Source organism: Perognathus longimembris, chromosome 4 (genome assembly GCF_023159225.1).
Source record: "Perognathus longimembris pacificus isolate PPM17 chromosome 4, ASM2315922v1, whole genome shotgun sequence".
Lineage (NCBI taxonomy): Eukaryota > Metazoa > Chordata > Mammalia > Rodentia > Heteromyidae > Perognathus > Perognathus longimembris.
This window is the reverse complement of record NC_063164.1, coordinates 46183713-46206865: the sequence shown is the minus strand read 5'-3', so window position 1 is coordinate 46206865 and position 23153 is coordinate 46183713. Positions and strand designations below refer to the sequence as shown.

The 23153-nt window shown below is 34.4% G+C and overlaps 1 protein-coding gene across 1 annotated transcript in view; it reads right to left on the bottom strand.

Moving 5' to 3' along the window:
* The window catches only part of Ttn (titin), a 285277-nt gene that overhangs the window by 133138 nt on the left and 128986 nt on the right, over positions 1 to 23153 (bottom strand). The window contains 30 exon segments of the mRNA XM_048345167.1: positions 6756 to 6833; positions 7572 to 7652; positions 8430 to 8726; positions 8863 to 8982; positions 9174 to 9242; positions 10642 to 10719; positions 11299 to 11391; positions 12004 to 12078; positions 12609 to 12692; positions 12850 to 12924; positions 14053 to 14130; positions 14461 to 14751; positions 14962 to 15045; positions 15239 to 15322; positions 15576 to 15659; positions 16150 to 16227; positions 16400 to 16480; positions 16697 to 16957; positions 17154 to 17231; positions 18233 to 18325; positions 18519 to 18593; positions 18791 to 18868; positions 19931 to 20149; positions 20458 to 20538; positions 21211 to 21294; positions 21518 to 21601; positions 21890 to 21973; positions 22126 to 22209; positions 22452 to 22529; positions 22721 to 22801. Of these exon segments, the coding sequence (XP_048201124.1) occupies positions 6756 to 6833; positions 7572 to 7652; positions 8430 to 8726; positions 8863 to 8982; positions 9174 to 9242; positions 10642 to 10719; positions 11299 to 11391; positions 12004 to 12078; positions 12609 to 12692; positions 12850 to 12924; positions 14053 to 14130; positions 14461 to 14751; positions 14962 to 15045; positions 15239 to 15322; positions 15576 to 15659; positions 16150 to 16227; positions 16400 to 16480; positions 16697 to 16957; positions 17154 to 17231; positions 18233 to 18325; positions 18519 to 18593; positions 18791 to 18868; positions 19931 to 20149; positions 20458 to 20538; positions 21211 to 21294; positions 21518 to 21601; positions 21890 to 21973; positions 22126 to 22209; positions 22452 to 22529; positions 22721 to 22801 (3210 nt within the window).

Here is a 23153-nt window from a genome sequence, read left to right as displayed (position 1 = left end):
AGCTTCAGGTCAGTGACAAGTACCTGCCACAGGTGGGACTTCTGGCTTTTTAGGCACCACTGACACTTTCTTTTCAGGAACAATCTCTTGAGCCTCAGGCACTTAAAAGATATTAGTATATTTTTACACTTAGAAAGTACAAAGACCAACAGACACATTGAAACATTTACAATAACAATTGAAAGAGTTGTTCTTCCCACCACTGAACCTCCAATCAAGGATAGCCAGTACGTTTACTGGGTGGTGCTTTTGGCTTTGAGGTGGAAGCTTCTGTTATTTTCTTTTGGTGGGGGGCACTTCTTTGGGGGCTTCAAGCATTTTGAAGATATTAGTAAATTTATATTTGAGACAAAGGAATCCACACAGACACAAATGACATACATCACAAACATTTCCAAGACTTTCTGTCTCCCCCACCTCTCTATGATGCATGAAAAGAAAAGTTAGGAATGTACCTTTGACAGGCACAACTTCAGGCCTTTGGGGAGGGTGTATTTTCTTTTTGGGCATAGCATCTCTAGGAGCCTCGGGCACTTTAAAGATATTAATATTTTTACATTTAGGCATTAAATGAATCAAAACAACCAGGAAACACACTGAGACAGGAATAAAACATTTTCTCTTCCCTGTCAAACTTCCAGTGAATTATACCTTCATCTGAAAGAACTTTCCGCTTGTGAGGAATCCCAAATGTTTTCTTTTCAGGGACAGTCTCTTGATGCATTTCAGTCGCTTTAAGAAATTAGTATGTTTACATTTAGTAGTTTGAAAATGACTAGGAGCAGTAAAATATTTTCAGAACTGCTAGAACTAGTTGTTGAGCCTGAGAGCTTGGTGACTTGTACCTTTAGCTGAAGGAGCTTCTGTTTTCTTGGCTGGAGCTCTCTTAGCAGGCAGAATTTCTTGAGGTGCTTCAGGCACTTGAAAGATATTAGTATTTCACATGGAATATTTAAAATGATTAATGAAAATAGTAGCCACAAAGTTAGCAAATGAAGCTTTTAAAAAGTGTCTGCTCTTTCCCTCTCTCCTCTTGTTCCATCAATAAACTAGTTTACAGGGATTCCTGGCATCCTTGAGAGGATCTTGTCCTACTTCATACTACAGAGACGTTCTTATGAGACCCTGCATTCTCATGGTAGAGTCAGACTTCCCCGTCCTCCATTCAACCAACTGTAGATGGAAAAATTACGTCTGTAATTTCTTTTTAACTTCTTTTTATTTTGTGGCCAGTCCTGGGCCTGGAACTCAGGGCCTGAGCACTGTCCCTGGCTTCCTTTTGCTCAAGGCTAGCACTCTGCCACTTGAGCCACAGCGCCACTTCTGGCCGTTTTCTATATACATGGTGCTGGGGAATCGAACCCAGGGCTTCATGTATAAGAGGCAAGCGCTCTTGCCACTAGGCCATATTCCCAGCCCCTTCTTTTTAACTTCTAATCTATAGATGTTTCTCACACTCATAATAAACTAAAGCCATACATTAAATGTGATTTTTTTTTTTGCCAGTCCTGGGGCTTGGACTCAGGGCCTGAGCACTGTCCCTGGCTTCTTTTTGCTCAAGGCTAGCACTCTGCCACTTGAGCCACAGCGCCACTTCTGGCCGTTTTCTGTATATGTGGTGCTGGGGAATTGAACCCAGGGCCTCATGTATAAGAGGCAAGCACTCTTGCCACTAGGCCATATCCCCAGCCCCCATTAAATGTGATTTTAAAATATATATTAACAATACTCTTTCAATAATTCTAAATTTAAATGTGAAATATGACTTTAAATACAGAGTTTTCCTACCTATAATATTTCCTTGCCTGAACATTGTAAGAACTATTTACATATTAATTACATTGTTTCAGCTATTGTAAATAATCTGAAAAAGAGCAATGTACAGCATATGGAAGCATTGCCTGGGTTGTATGCAAATGCTGTGTCATTTTGTGTAAGGAAATAGTGCATCTGCAGATTTTGGAATCTGCAGTGGAGGAGGCGATTTCCTGGAATCAGTCCTTCATGGAGAGGCAGGTTGTATTTGTGCCAAGAATACTTTTAGAAGAAGGATTAGTTTCAGCAGGAATTTCTATTAATCCTTTCTACAGAGACAGAACTAACTGTGGAGCTTCAGGGACTTTAAAGATATTAGTAAAATCATACATTTAGGAGTTAGGAAGTGTGTTAGAAAAAAATCTTAGATGGAAGTCAAAGGGCAGATGATTTCTTCTTCCACTTTTGCTTACAGGTGACAGGTACCTGTTATGGGTGGTGTTTCTGGCTCTTCAGGAACATCTTCAAATGTTTTTATTTCAAGAACAACTTCATTCACAGCTTCAGGTTCTTTGAAGATATTAGTATTAGAGTCAGAATTTCAAAGGATCAGTAGAAACATGAATACCATGAAGTGAGCCAAAGAGATTTCTGTGGCTGCAGGGTACTTCCTCCAGAAATGGATGAGCTATAGACTCTTGGTGAGAGGAATCATACCTCATTTGTTTTATGTATTAATTTCCACTTTGTGGCCACTTTGGCCATAATAAACTTACCAAATGCTACTAAATAAATGAAGGAAAGAATAATAGCAGCCATGATGCCCTTGGAGGGAGGGGATCAATTTTAGAGGGAACCACCACAGGTCTGGCTTTCATGAGGTGATTGCAGGTGATTGCACTTTTGAGGTGATTGCAGGCATTTTAAAGACATGAATGCACCGCACTTGGGAGTTATAATGAGCAATGAAGAGTTTCTGTAATAAGTATATGCAGCTCTAGAATGGAGCTCCTGGAACCTGATTCTCCAAATTTCTGATTATTAGGAAATGTTTTCTGGGTCTTGTCAGGCACTATCATTATTAGTAATGATGCATAGAAAATTACATCATGTCCAGGCACTGGTGGCTCACATCTGTAATCCTAGGTACTCAGGAGGCTGAGAACCGAGGATTATGGTTCAAAGCCAGCCCAGGCAGGAAAGCTCATGAGACTTATTAACCATCAGAAAACCAGATGTGGTGCTGTGGCTCAAGTGGTAGAATGCTAGTCTTGAGCTAAAGAGCTCAAGGACAGTGCCCAGTCCCAGAGTTCAAGCCCCACAACCAACAAAAAAGAAAAAAAAAAGAAAATTATCTCAGGGAAAGTAAAAAATGATTTTCATTACTCATCTGTCTGTGACAGTTTGAGAAGATCAAAATAGCAACTTCCTGATCTGGGTTGGCTTTTTTTTTTGAGCCTTTAACTAAGTTGCTTTTTTTTTTTTTTTAAAGCAAGTATATTTTGAGGATAGAGGAGAAGAGAACAACATAAGGATTTCAGACTTATAAATTAAAGTGGTTCATTCTTACAATTTTAACTACACAGTAGGCTAAAATTGGAGGATCAAGGTTCAAAGCTAGCTGGGGTAGCACATTTCATGAAACTCCCACAAAATGAGGTGGATGTGGACGTGTGACTCAAGTGGCCGAGCACCAGCCTTGAGCAACAAAATCCAAGTGAGAACTTAAAATCCACCAGTGCCTCAATATTGCGCGCGCGCGCACACACACACACACACACACACACACACACACGAGGGTACTAAGGTGTCTAATGGGGAGCCCCAATATTACAGGCAGAACAACTAGAGTAGCAGCAGCTCAGCCTTGAAGATATTAGTGTTTACACACATTAACTACAGCTACACACATAAGGTTGTAAGAAGGTAGGCTTTCTTTGGGCTTGTACCTGTTGGTGGTGGGACTTTACTTCTTTTGGTAACATGTATTCTTCTCTCTGCAAACACTTCCTTGTAGGTTTCAAAGTCTTGAAAGATATTAGTATTTTTTAATTTAGGAAAGGCAAAGACAATGACATGAAACACAAAGAAAGGTAAAATAACAGGAATTTTAAGTAACAAATTTTGTTTTTTTGCTCTAATACTTGATGTATTATTTGGGAGCAAGTTATAGTTCCATGTGTTGGGCATCCTTGTTAGATGCCTTCAAGTATCAGGCATTAGAGGTTGTGAGAATGTATGTAAGCCATTAAACATGTTTTGTACACGGAGGAAGAAAGACTTTCTTAAGATTTTCAGAACTAGAGAATTATACCTTCAGTTGGAGGATGTTCTGCAATTTCAGGAACAGCCTCAGGCAACTCCACGCTGGAAAAACTTCTCTGGTTGTCTCAGGCTCTTTAAAGATATTAGTAGGTTTACAATGTTGTAAAGGCAATGAAATAAATAATATGATTTTTTAAAATCTTAAAGCCAAAGACATTTGAATTTGAATTTGATGTAGTTGAAATATACCTTTAGGTACTGGTGTTCCTCTTTTTTTAGGAATAGTCACTTGAATTTTGTCTTCTACAGCAACTTTCTCAGGTGGTTCAGGAACTTAAAAGATATGAATGAAGTTGTATTTGTAAATGGGGAAGAGAAATTTAAGCTTCTAAAATGAGTCCCAGATAAGTTTGATTCAGACTGAATTGGAGTGTTATATATACCTTTTAGTACTTTGGTTTTTGTCTTTTGTGGCTGAGTCACAAGCACCTTTTCTTCTACTATTGATTCTTCAGATGCTTCATAAACTTTAAAGATATTAGTATTATACAATTAGAAGTATGTCAAGTAGATGAGAATAATATTAAAAACTTAACACATAATCCACACTCATTATGCAAATTAGTGGCAGGATATAGAAGAACATATTGGCTTAAATAAACATCATTCTCAATCTTGTGATACAAGATGCCAAGTTCTTCTTTATGATCATAATAACAAAATTGAGGACCTCATGAGCCAAAGACTATGCAATTCTTCCATTTATCTGCAGAAAGTTATTGGTAAAATTATCCTATTACTGTCACTTTTAGTGGATTTGTATATAAAGGACACAGAAGTAGTTGTGTTGTAGGAAAATTCTCTGCATTTAATTCATATTTCAAATTTAAATTTAGAATTTTTAATAAAAGTAATACATGTTTTAAAATCACATTTAATGTATGGCTTTAGTTTATTATGAGTGTGAGAAACATCTATAGATTAGAAGTAGAAAGCAAAGTTGGGTAACAGTGGCTCACACTTGAAATCCTAGGTACTTATGAGGTTGAGATCTGAGGATTGTGGTTTGAAGCCAGCCCAGGCAGAAAAGCTATGAGATTTTTATTTTCAATTAACCAGTAAAAAGTTGGAAGTGGAAGTAATGGCTTAAGTTGTAGAGCTCTAGCCTTGACAGAAAAAAGCCAAGCAAGCTCTCAAGGCCTTGAGTTCAAGCACCAGTACTGGCACAAAAAAAACCCAAAAACAAAACCCAGCAATAAAAGTAAAAAAGCAGAAAAGAACAAGAAAAATGACTTACTATTTGGAAAATAAAACAAATGAAGACTATCAAGAATTTCTTTGGCTATTAGAAAGGCAGATTGGATGATAACAATAACCAAATTTAATTATGGAAAAAGATATTCAAAGAAGGGAGTGAGCACATATATATGTATCACACACATATATACCTTTAAATTTATATATATCTTCATCTCAACCTAATATAAAAACATTCCCCAAAATGAGTCTTAATGAGAATTTTTTAGATTAAAAAATGGAAGACTAGCTTTACTAGCACATACTATTCAGAATGTTGAGTAGTTTTCTACTAAAAATAATTGACTTTTTATGTTATTTTACTATTTAAATTGATACTTTTATAGGAAACAAAAAGTGTTGATAATTCTTTTGTACTGTAGTAGTTTTGTAAATTTGTGGTCACTAAATAGGATTGACAAAATATGAGTGAAATGTGAACAGCAAAAGATGATAATAGTAAAACAAAAGATGTCTGTGTACAGACATGTTAGAACATGTTAGAAACCAGCCAAAAGACAAATGAGTAAAGTGATGAGTAAAGTGAGTGATGTTTTATGTACACAACGAATTTTGAAATTAGCAAGGAAATTATCTTATTTGAAGCATATAGCCATTCAGTTACTTAATTTTCGCTGAATATTGTTGTGTTGAACTTTAATAAGATATTAATACACTTACATTTTAAAGCTACTCAGACATACAATAAAAGTACGAACACACGTAAAACAAATGTGAACTGTTCATTTTTCTACACTCACTGTATATCTCTGTGTCTTCAGCAAGAATTATAGATGATTTTTCTTCTTGAATAATTTTCTTAGGCACCTCAGGAACTTTAAAGATATTAGTATATTAATTGGTATTCATAAGAAATTTAAGATATGAAGAATGTAAATAAAAGAAAAAATATAATATGCAGTTTAGTCTGACACAAGGAAAAACTAACCAAAGAGGCATTTCAAGTTGCGATTAGTATCAGTGTATACCTTTAGCTGATGGAACTTCAGGCTTTTTCGAAATGGCATCTTGAACTTTTTGTTCTGGTACAGTTTTCTTGGGTACTTCAGGTGCTTTAAAGATATTTATTTGTCTTAATTTAATTACATAATTAGGTCTGGATTATCAAAGCAGAAGGGGACATCTAACAAGGAAAATGTAAAAAATTCCACAAATCTAAGTCAATCCACAATGCATTTCACTGGATTGCCTTGTTGATGAAGTTATGATTTATTCTGAGAAGCTTTATACTTTGACATATTGGTCACTCAGAAAAATATTTCTTTCCAGTGCTACAACAACAAGAGCTTCAAGATGAATCATATTTAAAAGTTAAGTTGAGGAGCTCATTGTGCTTAATTGTTGTTTAAAAAGAAAGTATATAAAAAAGTGAATGCAAAGGGATTTAATATTAGTAGTGAATCAGCAAAGGCAGATACCTTTAGCTAGTGGAACTTTGGGTTCTTCGGGAACAGGTACTTTTTCTTCTACCACAATTTTCTTTGCCACCTCTGGTACTTTAAAGATAACAGTAATGATTTCTTTTATATGAAATGCTCATAAAGAATTTTTAGACCATAAGACATAACAGGTATAACATGGCTTAAATATGAAACACATATATTACTTCATCACACAGGACAATATTTAACATAAGTTCAAGTTTGATAACAAATATGACAACAACAAATCCAGGGGAATTCTCATGTTAGAGTGTAGGAACTGGACATGAAGAGTTCACAAAACACCTTTATCTTGTGCAAATTCTGCTTGTGTTGGCAGAAAAAAGGTACCTCACAGATAACTTCTTTGTATACCTCAATGGCTTTGAAGATATGTTTGTATTATTTTAAAAGATTTAAATTTTTTTCTACTGAGATACTCAACAAGTTAACAAAAATGAATAAAACAGGGATATTAGCCACACATTTGTAATAGATTTATATTTAATGGGTTAATACAATTAGTAAATCAATAAGAAAATAAGAATTTATCAATAAACTCATTAATGAACCAAACTGAACCAAAGTGTATGGTTAGTAAAAGTATTTGGTTTAGATGTTTTACATTTAACAACACTGACAACATTTTTCTTGGTAGACTTCCATTTGGATCTCAGGAACTTTAAAGATATTAGTTTGTTTTAGAGTTTCCAAAACACAGAAGAAAAACATCAAGTAGGATGCAAACTTGTAAAGCAACCAAGGTGTGACTGTATATCAAATGAGGTAAGTGATTTTTCACTAATAAAATACCTTTAGCTGGTGGCTCTTTTCGAGGGACAACTTTAATTGCTGGCTTTTTTGGAGGGACGATTTTCTCAGATATCTCAGGTCCTTCAAAGATATTAGCATTTAGATATTGATTTAGAATGAACCCAAAGTAGTATGAAACACTACCACTAAAGTTAGTGCCAAGAGGGACCACAAAATGATTTTTTTATACTTTACACTTATACTATGACTACTTTCTAGAAAGATTTGATTGTGCTACCTATGTTGTACATGGACTGTATGCACATAATCCTTATGTTACACATGTATTAACTCATGCAAGATCTGGATTGGTATTGTTGAGAACTTATTTATGCTGTGGTTTAGCCTCAGAATTCACTAGAATGCAGGTGTCATTAACTATAGTTCATTTACTTCCTTCTTTCTCTACAAAAGATACCATTACATGCCAAAATCTTGTGCTATGTAATTAATTAGTGAGCACACAATTGACTAATATATTAAGAAAGCCATGGTTATTTTGCCCAGACATGTAAATTTCTCAGTGATCTGAGTTTCTTTTACGCAATGAATGGCACTGGATAGTTATCCCTCTACCTGCAACAATCATTTAACATTCTTGATTATACTTCAAAAAGAACTCAGAAATTCATAGAGTTACCTACATTAATAAGTATCAAATATTACTTTGTTGCCTACAAAATTATATTCTGTGGTTAATCTCTACTCAATATAAATTTTGTATCGAATAAATCAAGCTCATACTTAAAGTACTTCGTAAGGTTTCTAATGTTCCCAACCAAACATACAAAATATTTTCAAAAGAAAGTCAGTTGGAGTAGGATATTACAGTTTGTAGTATCTGCAGAATTCCTATACCTTTAGGTGGAGCTTTAGGTTTTTTATATACTTCCACTTCTTCGGCCTCTAAAAATTCTATCACCCTATGGACTTCTTCTACTCTCTGTTCTTCTTGAAACTGGCGTTCTTCTATTTTGATGAATTCTTCTACATCATGGAACTCTTCTTCTTCAAAATATTCTTTAACTTCATGGAACTCTTCTTCTTCAAAAAATTCTTCCACTTTTGCTTCCACTAATTCTAATTCTATTCGTTCTTTTACTACTTCCTCTTGCTGGTAGGAAATTGATACTTTTTCTTCAACAAATGTTCTCCCTGAAAGAGTATCTACTTTAAGAGACTTATTTTTTAAAAACATAGGAGATGCAAAGATACACAAAAATATAACACAAAAATGACAAAAGATTTGCATGCAACAACACAAGAAAATCAAAGATCTTTTCCAAAATACCTTTAACAGAGGGAACAGCTTCTTTTTTAGGCACAAGAACTTTCTTTTCTGGGATTTTCTTTTCTGGGACTTTCTTTTCTGGGACCTTCTTTAGCAAGATTTTTTCTGGGGCTTCAGGCACTTTAAAGATATATTTTTAACATTTAAACTTGTCAAGAGTAAGTTTTCAGAGACAACAGATATCAAAAAACATTCAGGACACAAGGATACATAATTATATATTTACATATACATATATGTGCAAATCTATACACATATGTTAATGAAGAAAGATAAAGGAGAAAGTTGGGGTTTAAAAGAAAAAGTTGTACCTTTGGCTGGTGGTGCCTCTTTTTTCTTGATAGGAACAGGTACTTTTTCCTCAGGAATTTTCTTTGGTACTTTAAAGATATTAGGCACTTTCATTAGCTGACAATGCTCAATAATACACACAAATATAAACAGTAGGAACAATGATAACATTGTGATTATCAAAGTGTCAAAGTTACTTTGTTTGGTTGGACACTTACTTTTGAGACAATTATAATACATTCCTAACTTTCTTATTTGTACTAGAAGTGAAGATACATTCATGAAGAATCTTTTTTTTTTTTTTTTTTATCATTTTGTTTATTTTTTGCTATTTGCCAGTGCTTAGTTTAAGTCACGGCCTTGCACTCTCGCCCTTGCAGTTTTTGCTCAATGCTGGTTGCTCTACAACTTGAGCCACACCTCCTATCTTTTTGGCTAGTTAATTGGAGTTAGAGATTCACAGACTTCTCTGTGGGGGCTGGGTTTGATCCTCAGATCTGTCTGCTCTGTAGCTAGGATCAGAGGCAAGAGCCACAGCTTGGTAAGAATCTCTTTCTCTCTTTTTAATAGTAGAGATTATAAGTATTTTGAGCCAACTTCTACTATTTTTACTATAATGAAGAGGGTTTTTTTTTCTTCTCTTTTTGTTTTGTTCCAGTCCTGGGGATTGAACTCAGGGTCTGAGTGCTGTCCTCTGAGCTCTTTTGCTCAGGGCTAGCATTCTATCACTTGAGCCACAGCTCCACTCCTGGTCTTTTGCTAGTTAATTGGAGATAAGAATCTCACAGTATTCCTGCCCAGACGTTCTGTGAACCACAATTTTCAGAACTCTGTCTGTGGAATAGCCAAGATTACAGGTGTAAACCAGTGGTGCCGATTGATGAATTGGGGGTGGGGGTAGTACTGTCTTAAGAGTACTCTGATTCTGATGTAGAGTTCATGTTCTGATGGGCACTATTATATTTGTTGAGGAGTTGGTTGGGATATAGACAGTATATTGTGATGGCTGCAGATATTATTGGAATCATTAACTAAATTAGGAGGCAGTGAGGAGTTTTATAATAACCTTGAATTCTTAGTATAAATAATACAAAAGGGACACAAAGCTATTCAAAATATTATTCAAGTATCAGAACAGATCTTTCTCTATAAAATCACAAATATAGTGAAAATTATATTGTATAGCAAAACTCTAACAAAATCCAGGAGTAGGAAGTGAGAAAGAGGGATTCATTGTTATGCCTAGAAATACAAAGAGATATACTATCCTACAAAATTTTCAGCTGTTTAAAATAATAAGCTTCTAGAATAATTTACACATAATCATCCATCCACATTCCAAAAAGGTCTAGAAAATGGAATGAGATATTTTTAGTTGTCATTAATTTGCTGTTTAAATTGTTATCAGAAAGAAGTAAAAGAGAAAATATTTTTCTCTAGAATGAAAATCAATGCACATTTAATGACATCAGTTAGGATTTGCTATACCTTTAGCTGGTGGTGCCTCCACCTTTTTAGGAACAGGAGTAGGTGCTTCAGGAACTGGCTTCTTAACAACTTCAGGCACTTAAAAATATTTTATTGACATAATTTTTAAAAAGCATGCAATGAACAGAACAATACTTATATAGCAAACAAAACAACAAAAACCATGTATCTATTTTAAAAAGAGATTAGCAATCTAAGTGGTGGTAGTGTTGATGAAACAGTGACTCTACAGGTGTATGAAGGATAATATTTATTCATCAAATATGCAAACATAGCATTAAGCATGCAAGAGAGTGCCATAGTCTTCAGGAACAAACAAGTAAGAATTATACTAAAACATGAATACTTTTACTAAACAAATAGACTTCCTCACTTTAGGAATGAAGACAAAACTAAGAATTACATTCTAAGAAGAAAGGATTAAAAGGCCAACAAGAAAAAAGTCATCTTTTAGTCTTAGTTATATTATAGATGAAGTAGGAAAAGTGAGAAAGTAGAAAGGGACACACAGCCTCAGGCACCAAGAATAACTATTCTTCTAATGTCACTGATGTGATATAAGAAAAGAATACTGGTGAATATTAGATTTGGACAAATTTAGAACAAGATTTGGAACACCAAGTATTTTAAGCGTCTAACTTATAAGAAGGGTTGTACCTCTAGGTGGTGTCACCTCTTCTGCCTCCTCTATGCTAGGTGGCTCCTCTGGGATTTCTTCTGGAACTGGCTCTTCTTCAGGTTCCTCAAACACTTCAAAAAGATTATTTTATATGTCATTTAAAAATTCTCTTGAGTATTGAGTTAATATGATAGCTCTTCTACCTCCACAGGTATATAAATGATCATAAAACTCATTAATCTTTAAAAGAAAATCTACTGATAATCAAAATAAGTTAGGCTCTTCGCAGCATTTGGAGTTATATAGAAGCTCTGATAATTCAGTTGAAATTATTGTAGTTCACTAGGAAGGTGGACTTGTTTGGAGTCAAACAGCCACTTAGCCACAGAAGTCAGATTTTTTGCACTAGTTTCTCAGGTTGACCTGAAATTTCTCTCAGGAAATCCCATTCCATTATTGTCAATCAAGTTCTTTGGTGAAAAAATTTCCCCAACAAAGTTTCCCCTCAAAACTTTCCACTGAAATCAAATATACAACCAACATACAAACAAACAGACAAAACAGCTAAGAAGGAGATTCAAACTCATTAGTTTGCCCTCCCAATTTCTACTAGATAATGTATATGTATAATTGGTTTGAATATGCTTGTATCCTAAGATGAAATATGCACCCCTCATTAAAATACTGGACAATGGTAACACAGTGAAGCCTTTGGCATGCTATTTTCTTAGGAAGTCATCTACCTTCAGAGGGTGGAACTTCTTCTTCCTTAGGGAGAATGACTTGTCTCTCTTCTACTTTCTTAGGTACCTCAGGAACTTGAAAGATATTGATTGTTTTAGGCACTTAAAATGCAAGAGCCAAAGAAGAATATATGATCAAGCTTCCCATATTTTTAACACAAAGGAGTAAATATCACAACACACATGCATGAGATAAAACGTGGACATTTCACAGAGTATGAGAAGAATAAAGAGGTTTGTGGTTTAGGATGAAGAGCCAATTAAAGAGAAATCCTAATTTTTACTGTACCCTCTTCTTCTTCTTCTTTTTTTAAGAGGAATGACAGGTACTTCATATATTTGTTTCCTGGTCACATGTGGCTCTTTAAAGATACATAACTTTAGTCTATGTGCTTTTGAGAAACAACATATATAGAGATATAATGTAAAATATACTAACATAAAATAAAAAATGGACATGATACCAACACAGGTACATACAAATCACAAGTGAAGAATGTCAATCACAGAGCACAGGATACAAAGATTTATGTTGAATGCTCTTGTGTGAATGAGACCACAGTTCAACATTGGTGCATCAAGTATATCCCAGAGACACCAGGTACCTTTGGCAGGTGGAGCTGTGGCTTTCTTAAGAGTTGGAGGAGGCACTTTCTTTTCTGGTTCAGGTTTCTTAGGTACCTCAGGCACTTTAAAGATATTGTATAATTTCAGTTTCACAAACACACAGACAACAGACATGTAGCAATAATATAAGCAATTTTAATAAGGACCAAACAGGATATTTTGATTTCATGGGTGAAGGGAAGAAATGGCAGCATCTAATATTCTTGACAATAGCAGTACCTTTGGCAGGAGGAGCCTCCTCCTTCTTAGGAACAACCACTTTCTTCTCTGGCACTTTCTTCTTGATCTCAGGCACTTTAAAGACATTATTTTATGATAAGAACTTATTTAGAAGGAGAAGAAAAACAGCAACAAGAACACACATGGAAAGACCAACTAGTGACAGTCACTTAGGAAAGGGAAGTAATGCAAATTAGGGACTCAGCTAGTGTGATGTGATTAGGATTTGTAGATCAAAGGATTGGCAATCTATTCAAGTATCTGGGAACAGATGCTAGTATTTTCCTGTTTAGCTTACATTAACAATTTATTATTATCTAGAAAATACTTGAGAATTCTTGAAATCCAACCAAGGGCCAGTCTTTTCATTGCACAGATTATATGACTACAGTGCTGGTAGAGTGGAAGAGTGATCCTTATTTTCCATAGTGGTTCTATGACATTTTACAGAAAAGATTTTTGTGCTTTAAGACATAACGGTTCACATATACTGCATGGTACCCTAATTTAACATGCTTCATCTTTATTTTATTTATTCAATAATAGGGTACTTTTATTTCTTATTTGATTTTTACTGTCACAATACTATCTTGGCCCCCTAGAACTCACTAGTTTCCCCATTTTATGGGAGAAAAAATTGAGGCTCAGGTTGCCTAAAGGATTTTCGTAAGGTAGTGCTGCAAGGTATAAAATCAAACTTGAAATCAAAATCTCCTAGGCTACCACTTATACACATGTATCAGAAAACTTAAATGATTAAAAATTTCCATAAATATATTAATCATTTTTTTCTTACAGACTGGTGTTATAAAGGCATTTAATAAAATATCAGTGAAGGATTAAATTTGAGAACATTTATTCATTATATTTTTCAGGTAATTTTGTTCCTATAGGTAATTTAGCTTTGCAAATGAATGACTTGAGCAAATATTCTATTTAATAAAGTTATTGGAAGTCAATTAGAATATTGATACTAATTTTGGGAAGACTTTCACTTTTGCTTGTTCATATGTGTATGTTATGTTATATATGTATATATAATTCAAAGCACCAAAAGATAAAAATGGTTATCAGTGTCTTGAAACACTTTTAAAAGTAAAAATGTGGCATTCTAGGATTTTTTTCCCCTGAAATACAGCTGCATCATATTTTATTTGGTAAAGCTATAGGTAGAGAATGCTTATTCATGTGGGGGACATATACCTTTGGGAGGAGGTGGAGGTTCCACTTTTTTAGGAGCAGGAACAGAAATTTTCTTCTCAGGTATAGTTTTCTTTGGTACTTGAGACACATAAAAAATCTCATTTTAAGATATTAAAACGTTAAACACTAAAACAAACACACATGTATAAACAAAAGGATACATGGAAATAAGACCATCAATAACTAAACATTTCATAGAACAAAACTTGGAGACATTCAGATAATAATAATAATAATAATAATAATAATAATGGACAGGTACAGAAAAGCAGGACAAGTCTGAAATGTTTTCTAAGATTTAGATGGTAAGACAACATAGCAAAATATTATCAACAAAATTAGAGGTGAACAAAAAGAATTTTAGAACATCACACAGAAAAGCCTTTATTGTAAGAAGAGCTGTTATACCTGGTGCAGGTACTGGCACCTTAGGTTTAATTTGTGGAAGAACTTCAGGCACCACTTCTTCCTCGGGTGCAAATTCTTCTTCTTCCTCAGGAGGAGCTTCCTCTTCCTCAGGAGGAACTTCCTCTTCCTCAGGAAGAACTTCCTCTTCTTCAGGTAGAGCTTCTTCTTCCTCAGAAAGAACTTCCTCTTCCTCAGGTAGCATTTCTTCAGGGGTAATTTCTTCTTCAAATGAAATTTCCTCTTCCTGAGGTAGAGCTACAGGAACTGGGACTGCTTCACGTTTCTTTGGCACTTTAAAGATATTTTATTTAATTGCACAAGCATCACATTTATAAAAAATATTCAGACAAGGAAAAAAAACACAGAAAGCACATATATTATGACCATAAAATATTAGTTATGATAAACATACATATCATCAAGCATTAATTATAATTAGTGAAGCTGTCAAACACCCGTTCATTTTTCATTAGGCCCTATCTCTGTTAGAGATGAATGTACCTTTCGGTGCTGGTGCTTCCATCTTTTTCAGGACAGGAGTTGGTTTCTTTTCTTCTGGGATGAGCTTCTTTGGCACCTCTGGCACTTTAAAGATATTTGTTTTTAAGAATATGTTCTCTTACATTGTCTTAGAGCCATAGGTATGTAAAAAATTATTAAATGCCTGACATTCTTAATAAGACATTTCAAAAATGTAATATCATGAGGGCATCTGTATAATAATATTCATAAATGTGAGGTTTCTCCCCCAGGTACTTAAAATGATAAAGTGATTTACCTTTTGCAGGTGGAGCCTCAACTTTCTTAGGGGCAGGCACTGGTACCTTCTTCTCAGGCACAGGCTTCTTGGGGACTTCTGGCACTTTAATGAAAGGATGGAGAGAAACATTTTATACAATATAATAACACAAGGTTCAAGTATAGTTTCAAAAATTAAGATAAGGCAATCAAGTGATAACAAAACATTCTAAGAAGCATTTAAAAAATATTTTCATGTTCATAAAGATATCCTGTTCAAGAGTTGTATCCTTAAAGCACATAGAACTGAGCCAATTACTTTTTGTGCTTTACTCCTATGAAAATAAAACCTTCTGCGATGTTGCAAGTTCATGTACCTTTGGCTGGTGGGGCCTCCACCTTTTTCGGAACAGGCACTTGTACTTGCTCCTCTGGCATTGGTTTCTTGGGGACTTCAGGAACTTTAAAGATACCAGATATGGTTAAGGTCATGTTGTTTAGCAACAGCAAAGAATTGTGAAATTTAAGGTCTTAGTTGAAGAATCACACACATTGTTACAATATCACTTTACGACAGAAAATAATAGCCACAACAATGGGCAGGACATACACAAAAGTTAAAATAAAAACACACTGAATTAAAGGAAGACTATTGATAAAGACAACACAAAAGGCCTGGCAAATGATAGCTTTGGCTATTTTGACATTGTTGAACTTATTTTATGTTAAGAATTTTCCAAAGAAGATCAGGAGACAACCATTAAGCAGACAGCATGCTTAAATGACAAAATTCAGAGATAAATATATGGTAACCTACTTCAGTGACCAGTTGAGTGGTCCTTGTTATGGCATTATTATTGTCACAGAGAAAGGACTGGGGCGGCTCACCAGGCTACACTACCTGGGTAAGCTACTCAATTATTCCACTTGATGGATTGTAAAAGGATGTACCTTTAGCTGGTGGAGCCTTCTCTTTCTTAGGAATAGGCACAGGAACTTTCTCTTCTGGCTTCTTAGGAATCTCAGGCACTTTAAAGATATTATTTATTGTTGTTATAATTATGAGTCACATACATTCATATCAAGCACATTTAATGTTTTCACCAATCACAACACATACAAGATTTTCAGTCAGAAGAGAGTTGATTATTTAAGGACAGATTAAGTCTCCTATCTACCCAGCATGGGAGTGGTGGTATACCTTTTGTTGGTGGAGCTTCTTTCTTTTGAGGAACAGGAACCATTTTCTTTTGTGGTACGGGTTTCTTGGGTACTTCCGGCACTTTAAAGATATTATTAAGAATGTTCAAGATGTTGTTGGAAAGATATAAAGCGTGAAAAGCTCTCCATAAATATGTTTCATCATCTAAAAATATCTGCTTCTAAAAATATCTGCAGAATTGGTCACCAATACTGTACCACCCCAGAACTGAACTAAGTCAGTTACCCAAATTCCAAGGATGCTGCTGCATTGCACTTTGCAAGAGGCATCGAGTACCTTTGGCTGGTATCACTGGCACTACTTCTTTCTCGGTTATGATTTCCTCTTCCTCATGGATGTACTCTTCTTCTTGGATGTACTCTTCTTCATGGACATACTCTTCTTCTTCATGAAGATATTCTTCCTTGTGAACATATTCTTCCTCTTCTTCATGAACATACTCCTCCTCTTCTTGTACAATATATTCCTCAACGTGGGTTTCGACCTCTTCTTCAAAGGCAACCTCTTCTGGCTCGTGTTTTTTAGGTACTTCTGGCACTTTAAAGACATTATCTTTAAGTTGGACATTTTCCAGTTAAACAGAATTAAGACATTTTAAGAACAGAGGTCCATTTCTAACAAAAGAATGGGCTTTACCTTTCCCACAAAAGAACCACACATATTGAACTGAGCATAAATTCAACAGAAAAAAAGACAAAACAAGTAATCAAAACAAGTGATATCTTAATATTACCTCTAACTGGAGCTGCTACTTCCTTTTTAGGAACAGGAACTTTTACTTCTGGGACAACTTTCTTAGGCTTCAGAGGCACTTGAAATATTAAATATAAGGACATTTTATGATCAGAACCTGGCTATCTAGTTAATGGTAGCTTTGTTTTTATTTTAGTCAGATAAATTATCTATCTGTAATGTAACAGATATGTGTTAATCTATAAGAAACTACACTTTTGGGCTGGGAATATGGCTTAGTGCTAGAGGGCTTGCCTACCACACAAGAAGCCCTGGGTTTGATTCCTCAGTACCATATAAACAGAAAAAGCCAGAAGTGGTGCTGTGGCTCAAATGGTATAGTGGTACCTTTGAGCAAAAAAAGCTCAGGGACAGTGCCCAGGCCCTGAGTTGAAGCCCCAGCATTGGCTATATACATATACATATATATATATACATATACATATATATATTTCCTGTGACAATAATTCTGAAGATCATAGAAATGATAATCTATAGAAGTATTCAAGTCAGGGTGCCTTATATCAGAACCCAAACAGGAAATGATGTTTGTGCTCAAGTGTCTATGCTTATAAGAATATCTTTTAAAGAAAAGATAAATTTAACTTCTGGATAAATACAGTTCCCCAAATTGCAAATAAGTGATGTCTATTAATCCAAAGCAAGAAAAACTGAACATTTGACTTAGCTTTCATTTGAAAATCTTCTACACGAGTTTAGAATGAATAGTTTTAGCATTTTGGTGAATGCTATTATAATATTACATCAATTTAGTATATCAGGAATATGCCAAATAGTCACTGATTTGAGGCCTGAGCATTCCATTTTATACATATTGTGTCACACTGTGTGCTATACATGGTCATAGACACTGCATAAGATAGTGTGGCTATATCTCAAAGGTTTTTTTCCTTTTAAATGTAATATCTTCCTGTCTCATATTTATGAAATTTTGACATTAAACATCCTCCAAACAATTAACTAGAAAGACCCAAAACAACAAAATAAAGCCAAATACCAAAACATTAATTTTAGAAAGACATTACAAAAGACCACAATCTGAGAAGGAAATGATTATACCTTTAGCAGTTGGTTCAGTCACCTGCTCTTTTTCACGTTTGGTAATTGAAATACGTATTTTTTCTTCAACAACTTTCTTTGGTTCTTCAGGAACTTGAAAGACATTAATTATTAAAGAGCATGAGAACCAACCATTTGAACACTATGGAACAAGCATTCATGAAAAGTTGACATGTAAGAGTCAGGACCAGACCAATGTACAGAAACGGCAGACAAGATAGTAAGACACAATTATAGAACCGAAGTAATGGAGTTGTTTGGGGGGACTTATTATTCTGCAGTATACCTTTGGGTGGTGGTGGTTTGAGTTTCTTAGGAATGAGGATAGGTGCTTTTTCTTCTGGGGCAGCTTTCTTCAGCACTTTAAAATATTAAATTAAGAGATTAAAAAAGTGAATCTGGTATTTTAAGCATTAGTAAGAAAAAAAGCTAAGAGATACATAATGCAATGTATTTCCAAACACACATGATTTTACACAGAGCCACTTCAACATATACTTATAGTGGACAGATGTGCAGCAAGCAAAAGATCCCAGAAAGGAGTTTTTCTCACTCTACCTTTTGCTGGTGGGGCCTTTGGTTTTGTGGGAACGGGTTCTTCTTGGACAGCCTTTATCGGAATAGACTTCTTGGGTTCTTTAAAAATACACACAAGTTATTTAATGTTAGAGTTTAGAGCACAACTAAAAATGTACTACATTGCAAGTCAAGTATTCTTCAACATGGAAGAGATATGCATGAATTTTGGAAAACAATAAACATAATAAGGACATAAAACAAAAAAATACTTCTTAAGTGGAACGCAAGATTTTTTTCACCTATAGTATATGTATAATCTCTAGAGGTAAGAATTAGACATCCAAGTAGAGTAGGTCTGAAACATTTAAATAAGCTTGCTCTAAGCTTTCTTCCTTGCTGGTGATTTCAATTAGGTAATTGTAACTCCTACAAATTCTTGTCTCACTTTAGAAAGACAAAGTCATGATTAAAATTCCTCAAACTATAATACTAGTTTTGTTTTGTTTCGGTGCTGGTTCTGGGACTCAAACTTGAGATTTGGGTGTTGTCCTTGAGCTGTCCATGGCTAGCACTTTACTGCTTAAGCTAGAATTCCACTTTGTTTTCTTGGTAATTAATTGTAGATAAGAAGAGTTTCACAGACTTTTCTGCTCAGGCTGGCTTTGAACTGCAGTCCTCAGTTCTCAGCCACCTGAATAGCTAGGATGACAGATGGGAGCCACGCCACTGGCACCCAGCAATATAATGCTAGTTTTTAATGATATCTGTAAAACCAGAATTTTCTCTAGAAGATTCTAGGCTATGAAACACTAAAAACTGAGCAAATGAAACAATACTGATTTGTCTGAAAATTTCAATAGGAATTTATTCTTTGAGTAAAATGAATTATTTGGTACCAAAACTCTATGTATACAAATCTGAGCTTCATTAAGTAAAACACAATCCTTGACCTGCTTTTATTTTGAAAGCCCTCATTGTAAAGTTATGGTGATAAGAACCCTAACAATAACTTTAAGATTTATGGAGAGTTGTTATCTTCCAGAAGACATTCAAGAATATTCTTTGTTTTTTAAATGAAGCAAAGTCATTTCCAAATCTCTTTGGGTCTCCATTTTTTTTAATCCTGTTCTAGTTGAATTTGTGCATATTTAGTGTGGAATTTTGCAGTTGTGCTCATACCTGTGATGTATTCTTCATGCTCTTTATGCTCTTCATAATGTTCATATTCACGTTCTTCATATTCTTCATATTGGTCATATTCTTCTGTTGGTTCATACTCCTCATATTCTTTATACTCCTCATAATCTTCATATTCTTCATATTCCTCTTCCTGTTGTTCTGAAACAATTTCTTCCTCTTGTGTGTAAGACCATTTTTTCTCTTCTGTTATAGTTACTTCTAGAATAGTATTGACAATAGACAGCAATTTATTTGGGGCACTTTTAGAGATGGTAGTGACAATGTTTTTTTTTTTTTTATTTCATTCTTTTGTGATGGTTCATGCACCAGTTACAGGAGAACTTGATTGTCTTTTTGTAGCCAATGAATCATATAATGTACACTTAGTAGTTAATTATTTCAATGTTCAAGTTAGTTACTTTAATCGAGAGTAAACCAATGCAAGTATAGGAATCAAATTGGGACTACGCAGGACAAATGGATTTATAGCTTCATGCTTTATGTAATTTAACCAAATTTTAATATACCTTTAGTGAGATGTGATTCTCTCTTTGGCACTTCAATGGAAACTTTTTCTTCTTTTATAGCTCTTTTCTTGATTTCTGTCACTTTAAAAGAGTAATAATTAAAAGTGTTAAGAGGAATTTTGAGTAAACAAAGGACAAAAATATCCATACTGGTGTTCATTAAGGTTTTCATATAAAGGGCAAGAAAAATCAATAAACTTGAAAAAAAACACAGTCTAATGTCATTATAAATAGTGCTTCAAAGATACTGAGGAACTTTAGGAAGACCAAGTAGCATTAACAGGAGGACCCCAAAAAACACAAACAAAAATGCACAAACAATGACTGAAACTAAATATAAGCATCAGAAAGAAACTTGTATTATGTAAATACTGTCTTCACCTTAATTCTGAGGTATTTTCATAACTTCTATTGGTACAATGTAGAAAATTGAAGATTTAAAATACTTTAAAATGAAATAAAAAATTATCACATAAAACAAGCATTTAAAAAGAATAGTTTGCTGGATGGACAACACACATATGAGATGACAAATACGTTTTAAAGAAAACTACACATATGGAGGAGATTTAGCTTTTTTATAAAAAAAGTACTTTCTGGTTTTAGAATGTTTAGTTCTAAAGTGATATGAAAGAACTTACATATATCACTTATTTATAGTATCTATTTAAATTATTTTCTCTAAGGATCCCACTTCTAATAGATTAGTTTTAACACCAGATACTTGGTGTGATTTCTTTAGAGTTAATATACCTTTAGCTGGTGGCTCCACCTCTCTTCTAGGTTTGAGTTTTGGAAACTTTTCTTCTGGGACAACTTTCTGAGGTTCTTCTGGCACTTTAAAGACAGATATCTCTTTAAAGAATTGTTTTCCTCATGGAACCACAAATGCAACCATGAAGTAGTAACTCAGACATAAAAGACTCAACGATTTCATCATTTACAACATCAAACAGTATTTTACAAGGAAGACAGGACTACAAAAGCCCACACCATAGTCAGTGCACTTGGCAAGGAAAGAGGACTGGGAAATAGTGTGAGTATTGGAATGCTGATGTACCTTTCCTCCTTGGAGGCTCCACTTTTTTAGTTACAGCAACAAGAACTTTTTCTTCTTGGGTAATTTCCATGTGCCTCTCAGTCACTTAAAAGATAATTTTTGGGTTAGGTAGCAATATCATTTAAAGTGATTACCATGATTTTAAAGTAGAAGAATTTATAAGGCACACACATCTAAAACATCACAAGTAATATTCTACCCAAAGACAAAGCCATAATACAATCACTGCCACCAACAGACACAAACGATCTCATTATAAAAGGTGTGACCCAAAGGACAGCAACTAGAGAACAAAAGACAAGACTTTAAGGTTCTCAATGTGTGTGTGTGTGTGCACGCACATGCGCATGTGTGTTGGAGGATTTTGTTTACCTTTGGCTGAAGGAGGTTCTTCTACCTCAACAGCTTTGGGAGGAACCCTTTTTTCTGGAACTGGTTTCTTTGGTTCTTCTGGCACTTAAAAAACATCAGGCAACGTGGTCAAACACATAATATGAAAAGCACTAAACACAGGCACACTTAGTTTCTTCCTAATGTTATAAAAATTTGAAGATGTACAAATATAAGATTTTTTTAAAAGAAAAGATTATTAATAAAATCCAATATACCTTTGGCTGGTGGCAACTTTTCCTTTTTAGGAACTGGGGCTGGAACCTTCTTTTCTGGCACAATTTTCTTAGGTGGTTCAGGAACTTTAGAAAGATTAAGAATACCAGTTTGTTTTACAATAAGACATGACACTTCACTTAGAATTTACTTCTTGAAAGATCACACATGGACACATGTGTCCATGCTGCACTAGACAAAAACATTCATGACTGTACTAGACAAAAACATTTAGACATCTGTGCTGACAAAAACTTAAGGTAAACTAGAAAATATCTATTGTATTTGCAATCAAAATAGTATTGCATTGCTTGGAGAAAAATGGTACCTTTAGCTGGTGGAGGCTCCTCGATTTTAGCAGGAACTTTTGGTTTGGGTATAATTTTCTTCTCATGCTTCTCAGGCACTTGAAAAGATTATAAAATACATTTGAAAAAAAGTCCAGATTTCTTCTCAATAGAAAAATCTTTAAAAAAATCTCTTTATTAGCCATTTTACTTATGAGTATTTGCAATGAAGATGGTAAATTCAATATAAGAGAACATAAAGAATGAAGCAGGTCAGGGTAGAAATAAAACTAACTTAAGAGTTAGATACCTTTGGCAGGTTCCGCTTCCACTCTCTTAGAGATAAAGTGCAGCTTTTCTTCCACAACATATTCTTCAGGTTCCTCCATCACTTTAAAATATTAATTTTAAAGCAAATTGTAGAGTTTTCATATTGAATATTGGCTATAACTTATCACTTCAAAAACTAATTAACATAGCAAAAGATGAACACTTGCTGAATTCTTGATTGTTCCCATTTAAAAAGTCCAAGGACTACCTAACTAAAACATATGTTTCAATAAGGAGAATGGGAACTATATATCACTAGTTTAATTAAAATTAAATTATTATAATGAAGGTAATGTACACTAGTTTAATATTTAGTGTACTATAGTCATGCTTATATGCATGGAAATATCAGAACATCTATAAGATAAAACAATTTTAGTGGCTAATTGAATAAGAATACAAGAATATGAAGA